Source organism: Schistocerca gregaria, chromosome 9, assembly GCF_023897955.1.
Source record: "Schistocerca gregaria isolate iqSchGreg1 chromosome 9, iqSchGreg1.2, whole genome shotgun sequence".
Classification (NCBI taxonomy): domain Eukaryota; kingdom Metazoa; phylum Arthropoda; class Insecta; order Orthoptera; family Acrididae; genus Schistocerca; species Schistocerca gregaria.
Window position 1 is genome coordinate 257,247,022 of NC_064928.1, and position 22,590 is coordinate 257,269,611.

The window sequence follows — 22,590 nt, forward strand, 5'->3', positions numbered from 1 at the left end:
AGCTGTGGTGCGACGTGCGCAACCGACACCGGCGGGACGTTAGAGGCTGGCATCAGAACCTGTGGTAAACGACCCGTGAGAGAGGTATACTGACTTTTCCATCGTTTCCTCATGTTGCTCATGTAAAGGCTAGCTGCTCTCGCCCTGGCGTTGACCTGTCCCAGTCCTCCTTTGTGCACTGGGAGGGTAAGAGTGTCGTATCGTACTTTAAAGATATGACCTGTGGAAACGTAGTAACTGAAGGCCGCCTGAAGCCGGCGACCTATCTGCAGCGGTAGTGGGAGGACTTGTCCCACGTGGTTGAGTTTTGATGCCACATAGAGGTTCAGGTATTCAACACGTTGTAGCTGATTCATGTCCCGGAGCAGGTTCTGTCGCACCATTGCGCGTATGATCTGTAATAACCGTCGGTAGTTTTCTGCAGCTGTTTTACGTACATCTTTCTTGAACGTGATTCCCAAATATCGCAGATCAGAAACTGGTGGGAGGGGAGCGAGGGCTTCCGGTCCGAGTCCACGCCCAATATCCAACGCCGCCGACTTGTTGATGTTCAGAAGACTGCCTGCGGCCTGTCCGTATCGCTCAATCCAGGTTAGTACGCTTTGAACTTCGTCATTGGAACGAACCAGCAGTAGCAGGTCGTCAGCGTGTGTCCTATAGCGAAAGCTGACGTCCCGCAACGTGATGCCAGATAGGCGGTGGTTAAGGCCCCCTAGGAGTGGCTCGAGTGCGATGGCATAAAGGTAGGTAGAAAGGGGACAACCCTGTCGTAGAGACCTCTTAATGCGTACTGGTCCTACTGTCCTTCCATTGACCTGGACGTGTGAGCTGGCTGCGGTCCAAAAACGCCGTAGGGTGTCGATGAGGCCCGGGGGAAATCCCATACAGTCCATCACTCGTAGGAGGAAGTTGTGGTGCACTCTATCAAAGGCGCGGTTTAAATCTACGGAGACGATCGCCGCTCTCCGACGGCATGCAGAAGCGATCGCTATTAAGTCCCTGCAGTCACCGGTGGCCATGTGTATGTTGGCTTCTCCCCCCTGCAACGTCTGTTCTGGAGCGAGGATCATCGGCAAAGTCGTCTTAATACGGCTCGCCATAATCCTGGTGAAAATCTTGTAATCGGCGTTCAGCATTGTAAGCGGCCGATAGTCGTTAATCGATAGCCCTCCACGGAACATTATAACCCATCGAGGCATCATGATGTTACGGAAAGTCCGGTAGAATTCGATGGGCAATCCATCAGGTCCAGGAGACTTATTGGCCGCACCTTTGTCCACGGCGTCTTCTACTTCTTCGAATGAGATTTCCTCTGTTAGTGCATTCACGGTAGCCTCGTCGATAGTACGTGTTACCTGCTGTAACACTTCAGTAGTGGCCTCGTCATCGACGATTCTTTCCTTGTAAAGATGACGAAAATGATCCTCCACCGCCTTTACTATGGTTGCTTGGGTCGTACATAAGCGACCGTCGTGTGTCCTGAGTTGTGTGATTAAATGTTGGCGTTGTCGGCGCTTATCCGCCACAACGTGGTGCATAGTGGGTTCCTCTGCAACCGTTCGGTCGTGCCGTCGCGAGCGGACGACTGCACCTTCTAGTCGGCGCTTCGTCAATGATAGTATGTGAGCCTTGATTCTGCTTTGATCATGTTGTTTCTCTGGGGAAGGGGGTAAGGCGTCGAGGTCCCTGAGTGCCGCGTAGTAAAAATCGAGGGTCTGTCGATGCCACGCAGTCACGTCCTTGCCATATTGCATAAGTGTCCTACAGATTGCTGGTTTGGCACAGAGGAGCCACCACTCCAGGGTCGAGGTGTATCGAGGGTGCCGGCGTTCACAGTCAGTCCACGTTGCTGCAACTTGCCGACGGCAATCCAGGTCCTGGAGATGAGTTATGTTGAGCTTCCAAAATCCATTGCTGCGCCAGACTTGTTGGGGGCGTAGTTGTATAGTGCAGATATAGGCTCTGTGATCAGAATAGGCTTGAGGCCATAGTTCGGCGTCCACCACACCTTGTGTGAGATCTTGTGACACATACATGCGGTAATATGAGTGTGGCCAGAGCGGTTACCGTGAACTTTTTCCCACGTGTCGCACAAGTGAAGTTCTTGGATCATCGCATCCAGTTCCGGACAAGGCATGTAATGTGGGATTTGGTCCTTGGGGTGAAGTACGCAATTAAAATCGCCGGCGAAGACGCTGTGGTCGTATCGTCCAAGCAAAAGGGGAGCGACATATGTGGAGTAGAACCTGGCGCGGTCGTGACGTCTTGTGGTACCCGACGGCGCGTAAACATTAATGAATCGGGTGTTGAGTGCCGTAAATGCTATTCCTCGCGCGGAGGTTAAATTTTCAGTCGATGGAGGACTTGAAGTAAGGACCTCTCGTTCCGTAGCCACTCACGCTAACCACGGGACCACGACGCTCCTGACCATCTGAGCTACCGAAGCACAACTCACGCCCGGTACTCACAGCTTTACTTCTGCCAGTACCTCGTCTCCTACCTTCCAAACTTTACAGAAGCTCTGCTGCGAACCTTGCAGAACTAGCACTCCTGAAAGAAAGGATACTGCAGAGACATGGCTTAGCCACAGCCTGGGGGATGTTTCCAGAATGAGATTTTCACCGTGCAGCGGAGTGTTTGGAAGGTAGAAGACGAAGTTACTGGCAGAAGTAGAGCTGTGAGGACCGGGCGTGAGGCGTGCTTCGGTAGTTCAGATGGTAGAGCAGTTGCCAGCGAAAGGCAAAAGTCCCGAGTTCGACTCTCGGTTGGGCGCACAGTTTTAATCTGCCAGGAACTTTCATATCATCGCACACTCCGCTGCAGAGTGAAAATCTCATTCTGTTCATATCTTGATTTTCATTGAGATTTATGTCTGCTCGTAGACAGCAGAAATGAGATATTTAGTGTCCTGTTGTTATCATTGAACGGACTGGATATATTCCATTAACCTAGTTTTATGTAGCGAAATTTCTAAGTCGGATTCTTTGGCAATTAGTTCAGATCCGTACACAGATATTTCAGGATCTTATTCTGATTTTTCTATAACTGTAAAGTCACTTGTCAACAGTAAAACGTTTATTCCTGTACGAAGATTCAATTTTATCATTCCTTAGTGATATGACCAATGTGTATGTCAAATAGCGTGTTTAAAATGCTACGCCCTTGACCTTGATCGAAATTTTCAAAATGATAAAGAGCAGTATTATTCTCTGTTTCTGTTCTAGCTTGAGTAGAACAGATCCAGATTTCGCTACGAGCTAGCCATTATCAATTCAGTATTACGGAGTAGCTGTACATGCCCTAGAAAGTCAGTACCTGTTGTTCGTGCTCTTCTCCAAGAATTCACAAACATCTACATATCGTTGTTGTTTTCAGCATCATGAAGGGGTCGTATCAACTGAATTCGATGTGTTTTAAAACACAGACAATGAGAAAATTTTCTGTGTACGCGCTCTACGTCTTGAACGAGCACTCACGAGGAACCGGTGGACATTAATAACCAGTGTGTCGGAGCTGCAGGTGCCACCGAAGAATGCTCTGATCTCTACGAGGTGCGCACTGATAAACGGGAGGCGTATAGCATCTGTTGGAACGGAGAACGGAAAACGACTTTTATTGGTGGTTGTTCGGCTTATCGACCGGGCGAACATTGCGTGATGAACGAGCGAGCAATCGACACCTTCAACTGGCGCCATGACAAACTTTTAGTGAAGTCTAGTTAGAAAAATTTCCTTTAACTAGTTGGTACAGTCTAGTGAGAAATACGCTGTATGTCATCTAGTTGAGATCGGGTGCTCTGCTGGGAGTTCGCCGTCTTTATCAGACGTTTCCTAAGACTCAGACTTACCCTGTACATTCAGAGTGGATAGTGAATGGCCGCTAAATCATTTCAAAATGAATAGCCAAAGAAACTGGTAAACTTGCCTAATACTGTGTACGGCCCCCGCGAGCACTCATAGTTGCCGCGATACGACGCGGCATGGACTCGACTAATGTCTGAAGTATTGCTGGAAGGAATTGTCATCATGAATCCTGCAGAGCTGTCCATAAATCCATAAGAGTGTGAGGGGGGTGGAGGTCTCTTCTGAACAGCACGTTGCAAAGTATCCCATATACGCTCAATAATGTTCATGTGTGAGGAGTTTGGCGGCCAGCGGAAGTGTTTAAACTCAGGAGAGAATTCCTGGAGCCACTCTGTAGCAATTCTGGATGTGTGGGGTGAAGCATTGTCCTGCAGGAATTGCCCAAATTCCTCAGAATGCACATTGGCTCAAAATTGGCTCTGACCACTATGCGACTTAACATCTGAGGTCACCAGTCCACTAGAACATAGAACTACTTAAACCTAACTAACCTAATGACATCACACACATCCATGCCCGAGGCAGGATTCGAACCTGTGACCGTAGCGGTCGCGCGGTTTCAGACTGAAGCGCCTAGAAGCGCTCGGCCATTACGGCCGGCGGAATGCACATTGGCCATGAATGGATGCAGGTGATCAGACAGGATGCTTATGTTCGTGTCACCTATCAGAATCGTATCTATACTTATCAGCGGTCCCATATAACTCCAACTGCACACGCCCCACACCGTTACAGAGCCTCCACCAGCTTGAACAGTCCCCTGCTGACATGCAGCAGCAGTGCAGTAGCGAGTCACAAATTTTTTCTTTTGTATTTGCTTTGTAGTTTGATTCTCAATTTCTTTCCGAGTGTTTTTGTGCTTGCATATTTAATTACATAAAATGCTTGCGTATTCTCGCATTTGATAGGAGTAATATTGCTTATTGGTAGCTGAAAAGTATAAATTCGCGGAGTCGTTAGTCAGTTGTTTGCTTTGGACAGCCAGTGCTTTCTGTTTATTTCGTAGAGTCAGTTAGCAGCAGAGAGAGGCCAGTGAAGTTTCATCTGTGCTTGCAGAGTGACGCGTGCGAGCAGCAGTAGCAGAAACTAGTCGCATGTTCAGTTTTTGGTATTAGTTCCGCAGGTTTAATTCAAATTACTTTGTGTGTTTGTGTGCTTGCGTGGTGAAATTTTTCGGATCTTTGCGTGTTTTCGAATTAGAAAGGAGTAGTATCATATTTTAATAACGGTAGAGTGTAACATCGCGTAGGCGGTTGTCATTTGTACTAAGACAGGGGTAGGATCGCATTGTAATATCTGTATAGTGGGATAGTCGTGGTCATTTGATTGCTTGGTTCGTAAGTAATTGTTCATATATCGCGGCTCAGTCTGACGCTGGTGACGCAACTGTGCAGTCGCATATTGCTGTTTTATTTGTCGCAACTCTATACGTCCAGATATTGGCATTAGGATGGATAGGGTGTTGATCATACTCAGCCTTCAAGGTCCGGGCAAGCGCAGAGGGTGGGCTTACTGGTAGTTGGGAGCTCCAATGTTAGGCGCGTAATGGGGCCCCTTAGGGATACGGCGGCTAAGGAGGGGAAGAAATCCAGTGTGCACTCCGTGTGCATTCCGGGAGGAGTCATTCCTGATGTGGAAAGGGTCCTTCCGGATGCCATGAAGAGCACAGGGTGCAACCAGCTGCAGGTGGTGGCACATGTCGGCACTAATGACGTGTGTCGCTTTGGATCTGAGGAAATTCTCTCTGGATTCCAGCGGCTATCTGATTTGGTGAAGGCTGCCGGTCTTGCTTACGAGATGAAGGCAGAGCTCACCATCTGCAGCATCGTTGACAGAACCGACTGCGGACCTTTGGTGCAGAGCCGGGTGGAGGGTCTGAATCAGAGGCTCAGACGGTTTTGCGACCGTATTGGCTGCAGATTCCTAGACTTGCGCCATAGGGTGGTGGGGTTTCGGGTTCCGCTGAATAGGTCAGGAGTTCACTACACTCAGCTGGCGGCTACACGGGTAGCGGAGGCTGTGTGGCGTGGACTGGGCGGTTTTTTAGGTTAGAAGGCCTCGGGAAAGTGCGGGATGGGCTGCAATGTCAAAGGGTGCTTGGCAATTACAGGACGTGCTTGGATCAAGGAACAGTCGGAATTTTAGTTGTAAATTGTTGTAGTTGCGCTGGAAAAGTCCCTGAGCTTCAAGCGCTAATAGAAAGCACAGAAGCTGATATCGTTATAGGTACAGAAAGCTGGCTAAAGCCTGAAATAAGTTCTGCAGAATTTTTTACGAAGTCTCAGACGGTGTTCAGGAAAGATAGATTAGGCAGAATTGGTGGTGGAGTGTTTGTGTCTGTCAGTAGTGGTTTATCTTGTAGTGAAGTCGAAGTAGATACTCCGTGCGAATTGGTGTGGGTGGAGGTTATACTTAACAGCCGAATTAAGTTAATAATTGGCTCCTTCTACCGACCCCCAGACTCCGATGATACAGTTGCGGAACAGTTCAGAGAAAGTTTGAGTCTCGTAACAAATAAATACCCCACTGATACGGTTATAGTTGGTGGGGACTTCAACCTACCCTCGGTATGTTGGCAAAAATACTTGTTCAAAACCGGTGGTAGGCAGAAAATATCTTCCGAGATTGTCCTAAATGCTTTCTCCGAAAATTGTTTCGAGCAGTTAGTCCACGAACCCACGCGAATTGTAAATGGTTGCTAAAACACACTTGACCTGTTAGCCACAAACAATCCAGAGCTGATAGAGAGCATCATGACTGATACAGGAATTAGTGATCACAAGGTCATTGTAGCTAGGCTCAATACCATTTCTTCCAAATCCATCAGAAACAAACGCAAAATAATTTTATTTAAAAAAGCGGATAAAGTGCCACTAGAAGCCTTCCTAAAAGACAATTTCCATTCCTTCCGAACTGACTATGCGAATGTAGACGAGATGTGGCTCAAATTCAAAGATATAGTAGCAACAGCAATTGATATATTCATACCTCATAAATGGGTAAGAGATGGAACGGATCCCCCGTGGTACACAAAAAAGGTCCGAACGCTGTTGCAGAGGCAACGGAAAAAGCATGCGAAGTTCAGAAGAACGCGAAATCCTGAAGATGGGCTAAAATTTACAGACGCGCGAAATTTGGCACGTACTTCGATGCGAGATGCCTTTAATAGGTTCCACAACGAAACATTGTCTCGAAATTTGGTAGAAAATCCGAAGAAATTCTGGTCGTATGTAAAGTACACAAGCGGCAAGACGCAGTCAATACCTTCGCTGCGCAGTGCCGATGGTACTGTTATCGACGACTGTGCCGCTAAAGCGGAGTTATTGAACGCAGTTTTCCGAAATTCCTTCACCAGGGAAGACGAATGGAATATTCCAGAATTTGAAACACGAACATCTGCTAGCATGAGTTTCTTAGAAGTAGATACCTTAGGGGTTGCGAAGCAACTCAAATCGCTTGATACGGGCAAGTCTTCAGGTCCATATTGTATACCGATTAGGTTCCTTTCAGATTACGCTGATACTATAGCTCCCTACTTAGCACTCATATACAACCGCTCGCTCACCGATAGATCTGTACCTACAGATTGGAAAATTGCGCAGGTCGCACCAGTGTTCAAGAAGGGTAGTAGGAGTAATCCATTTAACTACAGACCTATATCATTGACGTCGGTTTGCAGTAGGGTTTTGGAGCATATACTGTATTCAAACATTATGAATCACCTCAAAGGGAACGATCTATTGATATGTAATCAGCATGGCTTCAGAAAACATCGCTCTTGTGCAACGCAGCTAGCTCTATATTCGCACGAAGTAATGGCCGCTATCGACAGGGGATCTCAAGTTGATTCCGTATTTCTAGATTTCCGGAAAGCTTTTGACACCGTTCCTCACAAGAGACTTCTAATCAAGCTGCGGAGCTATGGGGTATCGTCTCAGTTGTGCGACTGGATTCGTGATTTCCTGTCAGGAAGGCCGCAGTTCGTAGTAATAGACGGCAAATCATCGAGTAAAACTGAAGTGATATCAGGTGTTCCCCAGGGAAGCGTCCTGGGACCTCTACTGTTCCTGATCTATATAAATGACCTGGGTGACAATCTGAGCAGTTCTCTTAGACTGTTCGCAGATGATGCTGTAATTTACCGTCTAGTAAGGTCATCCGAAGACCAGTATCAGCTGCAAAGCGATTTAGAAAAGATTGCTGTATGGTGTGTCAGGTGGCAGTTGACGCTAAATAACGAAAAGTGTGAGATTATCCACATGAGTTCCAAAAGAAATCCGTTGGAATTCGATTACTCGATAAATAGTACAATTCTCAAGGCCGTCAATTCAACTAAGTACCTGGGTGTTAAAATTACAAACAACTTCAGTTGGAAGGACCACATAGATAATATTGTCGGGAAGGCGAGCCAAAGGTTGCGTTTCATTGGCAGGACACTTAGAAGATGCAACAAGTCCACTAAAGAGACAGCTTACACTACACTCGTTCGTCCTCTGTTAGAATATTGCTGCGCGGTGTGGGATCCTTACCAGGTGGGATTGACGGAGGACATCGAGAGGGTGCAAAGAAGGGCAGCTCGTTTTGTATTATCGCGTTATAGGGGAGCGAGTGTGGCAGATATGATACACGAGTTGGGATGGAAGTCATTACAGCATAGACGTTTTTCGTCGCGGCGAGACCTTTTTACGAAATTTCAGTCACCAACTTTCTCTTCCGAATGCGAAAATATTTTGTTGAGCCCAACCTACATAGGTAGGAATGATCATCAAAATAAAATAAGAGAAATCAGAGCTCGAACAGAAAGGTTTAGGTGTTCGTTTTTCCCGCTCGCTGTTCGGGAGTGGAATAGTAGAGAGATAGTATGATTGTGGTTCGATGAACCCTCTGCCAAGCACTTAAATGTGAATTGCAGAGTAGTCATGTAGATGTAGATGTAGATGCGGGCGCAGCAGGAACCGGCCGCGCTTCGCGAGCAGCTGAGCGTGCTGTTGGCCACGGTCAGCCGCCTTCAGGCTGCTGCCTCGAGGTGCAGCGACGCCGGAGGGTCTGGCGCGTTGCTTGAGACACCCCAGGTGTCGCTTACTGCGTCCGCTGACTCAGCCGCCGAGGCACCTTCTAGTGTACCCGGCGCTTTGGGGCCGCCCTCACCTCAGGGTGAGTGGCGGACTGCAACGCGTTCGCGTCGCTCGAGGCGGGGGGTCAAAGTGCAGGCTGGCCGGCTGGCCTCACCCGTTCATCCTGTAAGTGGGCAGGTGGCCGCTCCTTCAGCAGGGCCCGAGCAGGCACACGGGGGTAAAGGCTTGCCGGTTATTGGGAGGCGGGTGATGGAGTCCCTTAGGGAAGTAGCGTACAGGGCTGGAAAGAGTTCCAACGTGCACTCTGTCTGCCGGGGGGCCTCATCCGAGTTGCGGAGGCGGCCTTGCCTGTGGCTATCGAGCGTACGGGATGCAGTCGCCTGCAAGTAGTTGCTCACATCGGCACCAATGATGCCTGCCGCTTGGGTTCTGAGGTGATCCTCAGTTCGTACGGGCGGCTGGCGGATTTAGTGAAGACCGCTGGCGTCGCACGCGGGGTGCAAGCAGAGCTCTCTATTTGCAGCATCGTCCCCAGAGTGCATCGGGGTCCTTTGGTTTGGAGCCGAGTGGAGGGTCTCAATCAGAGGCTTCGGCGACCCTGTGACGGTCTTGGCTGCAGATTTCTAGACTTGCGCTATTGGGTGGGGAATTGTAGGACGCCCCTAGATAGGTCAGGGTGCACTACACAAAGGAAGCGGCTCCTCGGGTAGCAGAGTACTTGTGGCGTGCACGTGGGGGATCTTTAGGCTAGGCAGTAGTGCGAAGTGTCCTGGTGAACACTCACCAGTCGACGTGCAGGCAGGGAAATCAGGACGCGCTCAGTGTAAAGACACTTCAGCTATCAAGATATTAGCAGCAAATTTTAAGAGTGTTCGGAATAAAATTCCTGAATTAACTGCCCTCCAAGAGGCGTGTGGCGCGCAAATTATTCTCGGGACTGAGTCCTGGCTGAACCCTGAGATAGGAAGTTCTGAAATATTTAGTGAGGGTGGGAACGTGCATCGGAAAGACGGATTAGACACCGTAGGAGGTGGCGTCTTCATTGCAGTTGACAAAAATATTGTGTCCACTGAGGTCGAAGTAGAGTGTGATTGTGAAGTTACCTGGACACATTTAACAGGGCTACGAGAAATAAAGTTAATTGTTGGGTGTTATTAGCTGCCACTAAGTTCCACCACGACAGTTCTAGAATCATTCAAAGGGAGTCTACACTCTGTATCGCACAAGTACCCTCATCATGCTATACTAGTCGGAGGCGACTTCAACCTACCTAGTATAGACTGCGATGTCTATGAATTCATTACAGGTGGTACAGACAAGCCGCCGTGTGAATTACTTTTTACACATTATCCGAAAACTGTCTTCAGCAGCTAAATTGGCAGCCAACGCGTAATGGAAATATTTTGGATCTGGTAGCCACGAACGGACCAGACCTCATCGACGGGTCAGTGTTGAGACAGGGATTAGTGTTCATGATGATGTCATTACGACTATGGTTACGAAAGTGAAAAGTCGGTCATCAAGGCTACGAGAGTATTCTTACTAGAAAGAGCAGATAAGCAGTTGTTAGCATCCCACTTAGTAAGTGAATCGACTTCATTTACTTGCGGTACGATGGACGTGGAAGAATTACGGGGAAATTTTAAACACATTGAAAATCACGCATTGGACAAGTATGTGCCGAAAAAGTGGGTTACTGATGGAAAAGACCCACCGTGGTTTAACAGCGCAATTCGGAGAATGCTCAGGAAGACAGTTGCACTCGCGCTACAAGAAAAATCGGGAGAATGAGGACAGGCAAAAGTTAGTAAAAATGGTTCAAATGACTCTGAGCACTATGGGACTTTACACCTATGGCCATCAGTCCCCTAGAACTTAGAACTACTTAAACCTAACTAACCTAAGGACATCACACAACACCCAGTCAACACGAGGCAAAAGTTAGTAGAGATTCGTGCTGCTGTAAAAAGAGCGATGCGCGAATCATACAACCATTACCACCATCATACCTTAGCAAAAGATCTTGTTGAAAACCCAAGGAAATTCTGATCTTACGTAAAATTGGTAAGCGGGTCGAAGGCTTCCATCCAGTCACTCACTGATCAGTCTGGCCTGGCAACGGAAGACAGCAAAACGAAAGCTGAAATTTTAAATTTAGCATTTGAGAAATCGTTCACACAGGAGGATCGCTCAAACATACCGCCGTTCGAGTCTCTTACAGATTCCCGTATGGAAGACATAGTTAATAGACATCCCTGGGGTTGTGAAGCAGCTGAATGGGTTGAAAATAAATAAATTGCCAGGTCCTGATGGGATTCCAATTCGGTTTTACAGAGAGTACTCTACTGCATTGGCTCCTTGTTTAGCTTGCAATTATCGCGAATCTCTTGCCCAACGTAAAGTCCCGAGTGACTGGAAAAAAGCGCAAGTGACGCCTGTACGTAACAAGGGTAGAAGGACGGATCCTCAAAATTACAGACCAATATCCTTAACATCGGTTTGTTGCAGGATTCTCGGACATATTCTCACTTCGAATATAATGAATTTCCTTGAGACAGAGGAGTTGCTGTCCACGCATCAGCACGGCATTAGAAAGCATCGCTCCTGCGAAACGCGACTCTCCCTTTTTTCACATGATATCTTGCGAACCATGGATGAAGGGTATCAGACGGGTGCCATATTCTTAGACTTCAGGAAAGCGTTGACTCGGTGCCCCACTGCAGACACCTAACTAAGGTACAAGCATATGGGATTGGTGGCTCGAAGACTTCTTAAGTAATAGAACCCAGGACGTTGTCCTCGATGGTGAGCGTTCATCCGAGGTGAGGGTATCATCTGGAGTGCCCCAGGGAAGTGTGGTAGGTCGGCTGTTGTTTTCTATCTACATAAATGGTCTTTTGGATAGGGTGGATAGCAATGTTCGGCTGTTTGCTGATGATGCTGTGGTGTACGGGAAGGTGTCGTCGTTGAGTGACTGTAGGAGGATACAAGATGACTTGGACAGGATTTGTGATTGGTGTAAAGAATGGCAGCTAACTCTAAATATAGCTAAATGCAAATTAATACAGATGAATAGCAAAAAGAATTCCGTAATGTCTGAATACTCCATTAGTAGTGAGCGCTTGACACAGTCACGTCGATTAAATATTTGGGCGTAACATTGCAGAGCGATATGAAGTGGGATAAGCATGTAATGACAGTTGTGGGGAAGGCAGATAGTCGTCTTCGGTTTATTGATAGAATTTTGGGAAGGTGTGGTTCACCTGTATAGGAGACCGCTTATAAAAAAATAATACGACCTATTCTTGAATACTGCTCGAGCGTTTGGGATCCCTATCAGGTCGGATTGAGGGAGGACATGGAAGCAATTCAGAGGCGGGCTGCTAGATTTGTTACTGGTAGTTTTGATCATCAGGCGAGTGTTACGGAAATGCTTCAGCAACTCGGATGGGAGTCTTTAGAGGAAAGGAGGTGTTCTGTTCGTGAATCGCTACTGAGTAAATTTAGAGAACCAGGATTTGAGGCTGACTACAGTACAATTTTACTACCGCCAACTTATATTTCGCGGAAAGACCACAAAGATAAGATAAGAGAGATTAGGGCTCGTACAGAGGCGTAAAGGCAGTCATTTTTCCCTCGTTCTGTTTGGGAATGGAACAGGGTTAGAAGATGCTAGTTGTGGTACGAGGTACCCTCCGCCACGCACCGTATGGTGGATTGCGGAGTATGTATGTAAATGGAGGTGTAGATGTAGATGCATGGTCCATGGATTCATGATGTTGTCTCCATACCCGTACACGTCCATCCACTCGATACAACTTGAAATGAGACTCGTCCGACCAGGCAACATGTTTCCAATCATCAACAGTCCAACTACAGCAATTTGCGGAACGGTTGCACTTCCGTCATGTTGAACAAATCTCTTCAGTCGTCGTTGGTCCCGTTGTTTCAGTATCTTTTTCCGGCCGCAGCGATGTTGGAGATTTGATGTTTTACCGGATTCTTGAAGGTGCCTCGGAGATGCTGTGTCCATCGCTTGTGAGCCGACTATAACACCACGTAGAAACTCACTTAAATCTTGATAACCTGCCATTTTAGCACCGGTAACCGGTGTAACAACTGAGGCAGACACCGACCGCAGCGCCGTATTCTGCCTGTTTACATATATCTGTATTTGAATACACATGCCTATACCAGATTCTTTGGTGCTTCAGTATAATACAAGAACTAGAGAAATCGTCAATGGTGAGAGATGTGGAACGTGTCACAATAAACATCAGGTGGATATTAAGTGGCGTAACATCTTCAGATTCCTACAAGGCCGTGTTCCACGATGACTCATTTTGATTAATGATTGATTTCCAATATCATTCGACTCGGTTTTAATCGTGCATCTTCTCTCACCTACAGCTCCATATAACCAGTATTTATGGTTCAACTCAGCGATGCGCGTGGCAAACAGTCACGTGACAATCTGTATTTTATTGCAGATCTAACTAGATTTAAGATACATTACGCTTCTCCTGCATTTGAGTGTGAGTTTGGATCAGAAGTTGATACAAATCACGTCTTGTTTGCGTGTCCCAAATTTGACTATCAAACCTCAGAATTTTTGAAGTGATTAATAAATATCGAGCTGATGAGGCAACCGATCTTCGTTCAGAAACTGAAAACGCGGAGAATAAGCTTGGCAGCAGGTCAGACACCTCTTGGGCAAAAGCCTTACGTATGGGAAGACTTGATTCTACCCGTGCAGTCGGAAGACGCAGAAAGCGATGGGAGTACGTGACAACTGGATCCAAAGTGCACTGTATTGCCATCTATGGAGCAGCATTGTAAGGTCGGCACATCAGCTGCAGGATCCTCGATCGCCGATTTGATGATGATGATGATGATGATGATGATGATGATGACGATGATAATTTATGAATATCGGATACAACTTCCCTCAGTAAGCTTATCCACTTTGTGTACTGAAGACATTAGCCTTTATAGAGTGTTTGTTAATTTGTTTAAGGGTATACGGAATACTCTGCAGTGTTTACTAACATCCAGTTCTTCACTGGACTCGCATTCAGGAGGACGACGGTTCAATCCCGCGTCCGGCCATCCTGATTTAGGTTTTCCGTGATTTCCCTAAATCGCTCCATGCAAATGCCGGGATGGTTCCTTTGAAAGGGCACAGCCGACTTCCTTCCCCGTCCTTCCGTAATCCAATGAGATCAATGACCTCGCAGTTTGGACTCTTCCCCCCAAACAACCCAACCCAACCCAGATCTTCAGTTCAAGTAATAGTGAGTGTTAAGTAGTAACACAAAAATATCTAATTTACTTATCTCGCTTTTTGTTAGAAATTTACTGTGCAAAATTATGCGACAACTTGAGCTTTTAATTCTACAGGGAGAAAAGTATTTAAACCGACAAACTCTGGGAGGTTGTAGGGGACATCAGAACAAAAATTTTCTCTAATGTCATTTTTTCCTATGAGGATTATTTAAACGAGTGGAGGCCGTATTACGGTCTTCACTTGTTATAGGGCGTATTACGCCCTTCAGTTGTAGGCAACTGCTGTCCACCAGTGTAGTAGTGCATCGTCTCTATTTGCTAATGGAGCGATACACCTGGAGTCAGTACACTGATATGGTTGGTGCATACTACGTAGCGCTCCACAACGGACGAGCTGCACAGCGTGTTTATCAACAACAATATCCTAATCGCCGTATCCCACATCATACGACCTTTGCTGCTGTGTACCAGCGTCTGCGTGAGACCGGGTCACTTAGCATATTACCTGGACAGGGACGCCGTCGCACGGTAAGAACGCTGCAATTTGAGGAAGCTGTCTTGCAGCATGTGGAGCGGGATCCTTCAATCAGCACTCGTGCTATTGCACCTAATATGGGGACGAATCAGACGAATGTAAGAACAGTCCTTCGAGAGTAATTGTTACGTCCATTTCACTTACAGAGTGTCCACAACCTGGAACCAGTTGTTTCTCCACCCAGAGCACAGTTTTCGCAGTGGTTCCTGGAACAGTGCATCCTACATTTCCATCCTCTGTGTTGTTTACCGATGAGGTAACGTTCGGGCGGGATGGAGTCTTCAACATGCACAATTCGCATGTTTGGAGTGAGGATAACCCACATGCCACAGTTACTAGCGCTCATCAAGTGCGGTTCTTCGTTAATGTGTGGGTCGGTGTTGTTGGGGACTGTCTAATTGGGTCGTATCTGCTACCTAGGCCATTAAATGGCAGGCACTATTGCAATTTTCTCGCCAGAGCTTTGTCAGAATTGCTGGAAGACGTCCCGCTCCCTACAAGACAACGCATGTGGTTCCAACATGACGGGGCGCCGGCACATTTCAGTCGTCGTGTGCGTCGATTCCTGGACAGACGGTTCCCAGAAACGTGGACTGGCAGAGGTGATCCTGTACCATGGCCTGCTCGATCCCCAGATATATACCCTCTGGACTTATTTGTGTGGGGAGAGATGCGCAACCTTGTTTACACAATTCCTGTTGCATCAGAAGAGTATCTGGTTGCCTGGATAGTAGCAGCAGCAGAAGCAGCAGGAACAATTCAGGGTACTTCTGTGGTTTTTGCCTGTGTCAGACAGCACATGATCCGACGGTGTAACTTTTGTTTTCGTGTCAATGGAGGCATTTTTGAAAATCAACTGTAAATGAAATTGGGTTGTGTTGATGTGTTGTCTCTTGATCATAAAGAAACGGAAAATTGTTTGTTGGTTTAATTAATTTGCCGCCAGAGAAATCTTCCTCTAGCGGCTTAAATACTCCTCATAGGAAAAAATGACATAAGCGAAAAATATTTGTTTTGATGTCCCCTACAAACTCCCAGAGTCTGTCGGTTTAAATACTTTTCACCCTGCATAAATACGACTTTATGTGTTTTCTTTGTACAATTAAGTGTGCAGTGTGAACTTGTTTTTTACGTGGGTCAATAGAGTACAAACTCTAGAGGCAAAATCGAAACAGAAAACCAACTGGATTTTTTCTTTAATATCATCAGGTATGGATGATCTAGAGTATGGAAGAACATAATTTTATTGTCTGTTGAGTAGGTGGTGTCCCCGTCAGTTCGCGAGTGGCGCCTCAGAGCTGGCTTCTTGTGCAACACAGACGACGCCAAGTACTTCGCCAGACGATCGTCGTTCAGCCAGTTCATGCTGGCCGTGACCTTGGGCAGGCAGCTGGGAGGCCGCGAGGAGTTCAGAGACCTGCTGGCGGAGGTGGTCAGGGACATGAAGCACAAGGTGGAGGAGGCGGTGCAGGCCAAGGTGGGAGGCGCGCGACACAGCGTGGGGCTCCCCGTCCGAGGATCCTACCAGGTCAACTGCAGCGGCACCAAGAAAGCCCACCACGCTGACCACACTTCCACCGGTGGGTCTGAGCCCCCGGCTACTTGCGAAAAGCAACTGTTCGGTAAAGAGCCTTCTCCTGTTGGGACTTCAGAGCTTCAGGGCTTCAGAGACAGGCTGTTATCCAGCCACACCCGCGAATTCCCTATTCAGTCAGCATACAAAGTCAGTTGTGACAGTGGCAAGCCAGCTGACCATGTTGGGCAGTCCTCCAGTGGCGGTTCTGAGCCACCCGCTACTGCGAAGAAGACGCTGTCCAGTAAAGAAGCTGCTCCTGGTGGGACTTCAGAGCCACCTAACGGCAGGCGTTTCTGCACTTACACCTTGGAATATCCTGATCGATCGGCCTACCTGGTCAGCTGTGACAGTACCAAACCAGCTGACCACACAGGTCAATCAGCCGGTGGAAGTTCCGACCCCCCAGCTGACGGCTTGCAGCAGCGACAAGATGCCGACCCTGGTCCTGGTGGCAAGTGCTCGAGCATGGCTTCTGACCATTCCAGTAACAAGTTGTCTACCAGTCGCAGTCTGGCACAATGTTCTGCAAGTGGAGCTAGGTCGACCACTACAGAATGGCCCTTGCCAGGGGGGCGCATGTTCCCAGATGATCCAAAGCGGCGCCAGATATGGGATGTGCCTCGTGACAATGACAATGATGGCGCCCTCTGCCCCACTTCGGATCTCTCACGTATGGTAAGTCTACGTTCAGACACATATTTTTCGTTTTTGTCTGGGACAATGGAGTACCTTATTAGGCCTTTATCAGACCAACATTTCCCAATCATTTTCATGGAAACTGTAGCAGATACAGAAAGCTCAATGACAAAATTTTTCCACATTATTTATGTACTTTTGCCCACGATGAACAAGAGGCTGCATATCGCGCTCTTAGCAACTTGAACCTGATGAGGCTAACTACCATCTGACAGGTTTGTTTCTGAGTGGAAATGTTGGCCACATGGTCTCTCTTTCTTAGGCTCAGTGGTATGGAAATCTGAAATTGCTAAATCAGGACTCTATGGCTGATGTCGTTGGACAGTCCAGACAGATTTAACAATGCATTCCACGGTAGCAAAACTATTGTGGAGCCTGGCAAGCGGAAATTTGTCTTCTTTTCTAGGTCGACTATAGAAATTCGGGTTTTCTGCCTAGTCAGTATCGTCTTGAAGCGTTCTGAACTCACAGCTGCTTTATGATCCAGGATATTCAAAAGTACCTTACGCAACCTGTCCCAGAAGGCTGCGCACATCTGTTCATCAGCTGATGGCTCGGTCTTGAACTACCTATTTGTTGAAATATTTGAATGCTGTCATTCCACAGATTGTCTTTTGGATTCCGCGTGACCCATCTCACACACATATAGCGGGTAACGAAGGTTGCGCAACATATTGCCTAGCAGCCAATACAAACGACGTTCAGTTCTGCATACAATTCCTTGATCTACATCTGCCAATCATCAAGGATGAGTTGATTGAGTCGCTATTCGTGAAGAGACAGAGTGAATGTAGCTGAGCAAGGTCGACTTGGGTAAGAAAGTCCCTCTCCACGGTCGTAATCCACCGATCATCACAGATGACTTGATCGAGATGCTGTTCATGAGGAGGGATGAGAACTGATCTGATTCAGGCATTCAAAGTCAACACAAAAAGTGGGGAATATTGATTTTTGGAATGACCCTAATAGATCTAATCTCTTGGTTCCAACCAGTGTTTTCGAGAGTCCTGGCTGTCGAGTGAATGCTAGAACTGAAAATTACTGTCCAGACATTGTCGATCGTTCATTTATGAGTGTTACGATCATATCTTGCCCAAGCAAGTTGACCTAATTTAACAAAAGAATTTCAATTTGTGGACTATACTAGGAAGCGTTACTTGTTGGAATGACCCTCTTTTCTAAAACTGACATAGTCGCATTGTCCAAGTCCTTATTTGTAAAATTAAAAACAAAAGATTTAAAACACACATCTTGCTGTGACTGAGTAGTCAGACGGTCGAATTTCGCCACTTGTCTTGCAGTGGAATCTTGATGAATCCAGTCCGATTTGGCCCATGTTATGCCATCAGTCCATTCCCAAAAAATAGGTGGGAGTTTAGCTGCTATCTTCAGATGTAAATGATACAACTCTGCCGAGATAAAATCCAACTTCCTGCGAATATATCTAATTCTCTCCTTAACCAATGCCAAACTCGCTTTACGAGTAATCTTATTAGCTGCAACAGCCTTGATAAAATGTACCACTTTCGCAAATTTATGTATAATATCATGGCTCCGGCATCTTTGTAAAAAGCTCAAGGAACTCAATAGTCTTGCTCTTAAAGTTCGTACCTTGTCCAACCTCCGGACAGTTAAGGCCATCCCCTTCCCGAAGAGGAATCACAGCCAATGACGAGTTTCGTACAGTATCTAAACCCGTTACCCTCTCTTTGCCCAAATATTAGTATTTAAAATTATGAAGTTTCTAGAAAATCTCACTTCCTTGACAGTGAACTGGCATGACTCAATGTTCTCCAACTGCCTTAAGATCTGAAGCAAAGATCTCCACTGTTGGGACTTGAATTTTAATTTCAATGTGAATGTTGTAAGTAATTATGTTAACTTATCCTTTTTGATGATGTCTATTATATCGTATTCTAAATCTCGGTACAGTGCCTTGCACTATGTATTAATCATACTTTGCGCAAAAGGGTGTTGGACTCATTTTATAAGATATATTATTTTCAATTTAAATTCGCACTAGTTTTCTTTCACAATACCAAATGATATAATTCAAGCAAATGTTCACAGAAAGAACACAACACTTGCAATTCTCAGTACTTATACAAAAATTTCACTGCAGATACACTGACGGTTTCTAGATAACAGTGTCAACATCAGTGACTTGTAGTGTATTCATATCAGACAACAAGATTTATTTTTTAAATATATTCAGTATTCATGTTCAAATTATGTGCTTTATATAAGTGCACATAACCATTTTATTTATGACATTCAGACTACAATAAATGTGAAATTGCAAACTGAGATTTACTGGGTTGCATCGCGAATTTATGGAACTTACTGAGTTGTTCATTAAATGAAGGAAATGAGCGATTGAGCATTTCCATTACAAGTGTTACATCAACTTTCTCAGATATGTCAGATATGTACGAGGTGCATTCAAGTTCTAAGGCCTCCGATTTTTTTTTTCTCCGGACTGGAAAGAGATAGAAACATGCGCATTGTTTTAAAATGAGGCCGCGTTTATTGTCAATACGTCCCAGAGATGGCAGCACCGTACGGCAGATGGAATTTTACCGCCAGCGGCGAGAATGAGAACTGTTTTAAATACTTAAAATGGCGACGTTTTCCTTACTTGAACAGCGTGCAATCATTAGTTTTCAGAATTTGCGTGGTGTTAAACCAACTGAAATTCATCGACAGTTGAAGGAAACATGTAGTGATGGAGTTATGGATGTGTCGAAAGTGCGTTCGTGGATGCGACAGTGTAATGAAGGCAGAACATCGTGTGACAACAAACCGAAACAACCTCGGGCTCGCACAAGCCGGTCTGACGACATGATCGAGAAAGTGGAGAGAATTGTTTTGGGGGATCGCCGAATGACTGTTGAACAGATCGCCTCCAGAGTTGGCATTTCTGTGGGTTCTGTGCACACAATCCTGCATGACGACCTGAAAATGCGAAAAGTGTCATCCATGTGGGTGCCACGAATGCTGACGGACGAACACATGGCTGCCCGTGTGGCATGTTGCCAAGCAATGTTGACGCGCAACGACAGCGTGAATGGGACTTTCTTTTCATCTGTTGTGACAACGGATGAGACGTGGATGCCATTTTTCAATCCAGAAACAAAGCGCCAGTCAGCTCAATGGAAGCACACAGATTCACCGCCACCAAAAAAATTTCGGGTAACCACCAGTGCTGAAAAAATGATGGTGTCCATGTTCTGGGACAGCGAGGGCGTAATCCTTACCCATTGCGTTCCAAAGGACACTACAGTAACAGGTGCATACTACGAAAATGTTTTGAAGAACAAATTCCTTCCTGCACTGCCACAAAAACGTGCGGGAAGGGCTGTGCGTGTGCTGTTTCACCAAGACAACGCACCCGCACATCGAGCTAACGTTACGCAACAGTTTGTATCGTGATAACAACTTTGAAGTGATTCCTCATGCTCCCTACTCACCTGATCTGGCTCCTAGTGACTTTTGGCTTTTTCCAAGAATGAAAGACACTCTCTGTGGCCGCACATTCACCAGCCGTGCTGCTATTGCCTCAGCGATTTTCCAGTGGTCAAAACAGACTCCTAAAGAAGCCTTCGCCGCTGCCATGGAATCATGGCGTCAGCGTTGTGAAAAATGTGTACGTCTGCAGGGCGATTACGTCGAGAAGTAACGCCAGTTTCATCGATTTCGGGTGAGTAGTTAATTAGAAAAAAAATCGGAGGCCTTAGAACTTGAATGCACCTCGTAGAACACAGGAAAGGTTCTTTCACTCGTGGAATAGTAAACAGCCACTGCTGCTGTTCTTTGGTACACCAGTTTGGAAATTTAATGATGCACATCAGAGGTATCCTACTGAGTGCTCCTATCAAAGTATTGCACCACGATGAGAAGTTGTTCATCATACAGCTGCTCGATATCTGTCAGCCCACCCCCTAGTTTCTGAAGCGGCATGGACAGTCGTTTAGCCGTCCTGGGTGATCGAGCTGTTCTAGGCGCTACAGTTTGGAACCGCGTGATAGCTACGGTCGCAGATTCGAATGCTGTCTAGAGCATGGATGTGTGTGATGTCCTTAGGTTAGTTAGGTTTAAGTAGTTCTAAGTCTACCGGACTGATGACCTTAGAAGTTAAGTCCCATAGAGCTCAAAGCCATTTGAACCATTTTTGAACTGTCGTTTAACAGTCGAAATTGAAAATTTGTGGTAACTTCCTATGGGACCAAACTTCTGAGGTCATCGGTCCGTAAGCTTGCACACTAATTAATCTAACTTACGCTAAGGACATCACAAGGGAAGACTCAAACCTCCGAGAGGGGTAGCTGCTCGAACCGTGGCAATGCGCCCCAGACCACTGCCCCGCGCGGCCCAGCAGTCAACATAGTAAGACTGCCAGTGAGATGTCTCGTAAGAAATGACCACGTTTTCCTCTGGATTTCCTTCAGACCTGTCTTATAATATTAATGAGGCCAGAAATATAAGTCAGCAATAGAACTGCATATGCACTGATGGCTACAAAATACACTTTTCCAAATTCGTTTACCAAAAAGGAAGTTCTTGTGGTACACATGATTTCGTGATGCATTCCAGAATGAATGTTAATTTTTCAACGGAGAGTGCGCTGATTTGAAACTTTCTGAGAGATCAAAACTGTATGCTGGACGAGGACCCAAAACTGGGATGTCTGCATGTCGTGGGCAAGTGCTCTCGCAGCTGATTTGTGGAAGGACGGCTCGTGACGCGACCTCACAAATTTACTTTCCCCTGCACCTTTCCTCGTGTGAGGGCGGGTCATATGTCATGTTTCGATAGCTTAGTTGGTAGAGCACTTGCCCACGAAACGCAAAAGTTCCAGACTCGAGTTCAAAACCAGAACACAGTACTGATCTCCAAGGAGGCATGTGATGCATATTGAATATCAGCTGTCTTTGTTAAAGGACGCCTAAATACTTGTAGATGTCTTTATTATTACTGTTACTGTTATTATAAGTGTTGTTAATTTTCCATCTCTACAGTTCACTAGCTTATTATTGTAACTATAATCTTTCACGGACCTCTAGCATACTGAATGTGAAGTAGAACCGCAACTTTTCCTTTATTCAAATAAATGGTTGGAATTCCATGCATTACGAAATAGCCTTCATTTATTGGCGGTGACTATTTTCGGATAGTGTGCCCATTCCCAAACCATCTACTTTTGTAAGTAATGGAAATACAGTCAAGTATGCATGATCGAAACAGTCATAGCACTCAAAAGAGATGCTATACGCATGACTCTGACTTGCCTATTGTATGTTACACTATCTGCATTGTCATTTGGGTGTCTGCTGTGGCTGTTACAAACATCCACTTCAGAGCACTTGCCCGTGAAAGGCAAAGGTCCCGAGTTCGAGTCTCGGTCTAGCACACAGGAAGTTTCATATCAGCGCACACTCCACTGCAGGGTGAAAACCTCATTCTGGAAACATCCTCCAGGCTGTGGCTAAGCCATGTCTCCGAAATATCCTTTCTTTCAGGAGTGCTAGTTCTGCAAGGTTCGCAGGAGAGCTTCTGTAA

General features: G+C 46.3%; 1 protein-coding gene across 1 annotated transcript in view; it reads left to right on the plus strand.

The window, feature by feature from the left end:
• Positions 1-22,590, plus strand: part of LOC126291821 (uncharacterized) — a 146,333-nt gene that overhangs the window by 108,172 nt on the left and 15,571 nt on the right. The window contains exon 4 of the mRNA XM_049985522.1: positions 16,021-17,010. Coding sequence (XP_049841479.1) covers positions 16,021-17,010 — 990 coding nt within the window. The remainder of the gene's footprint in view (positions 1-16,020; positions 17,011-22,590) is intronic.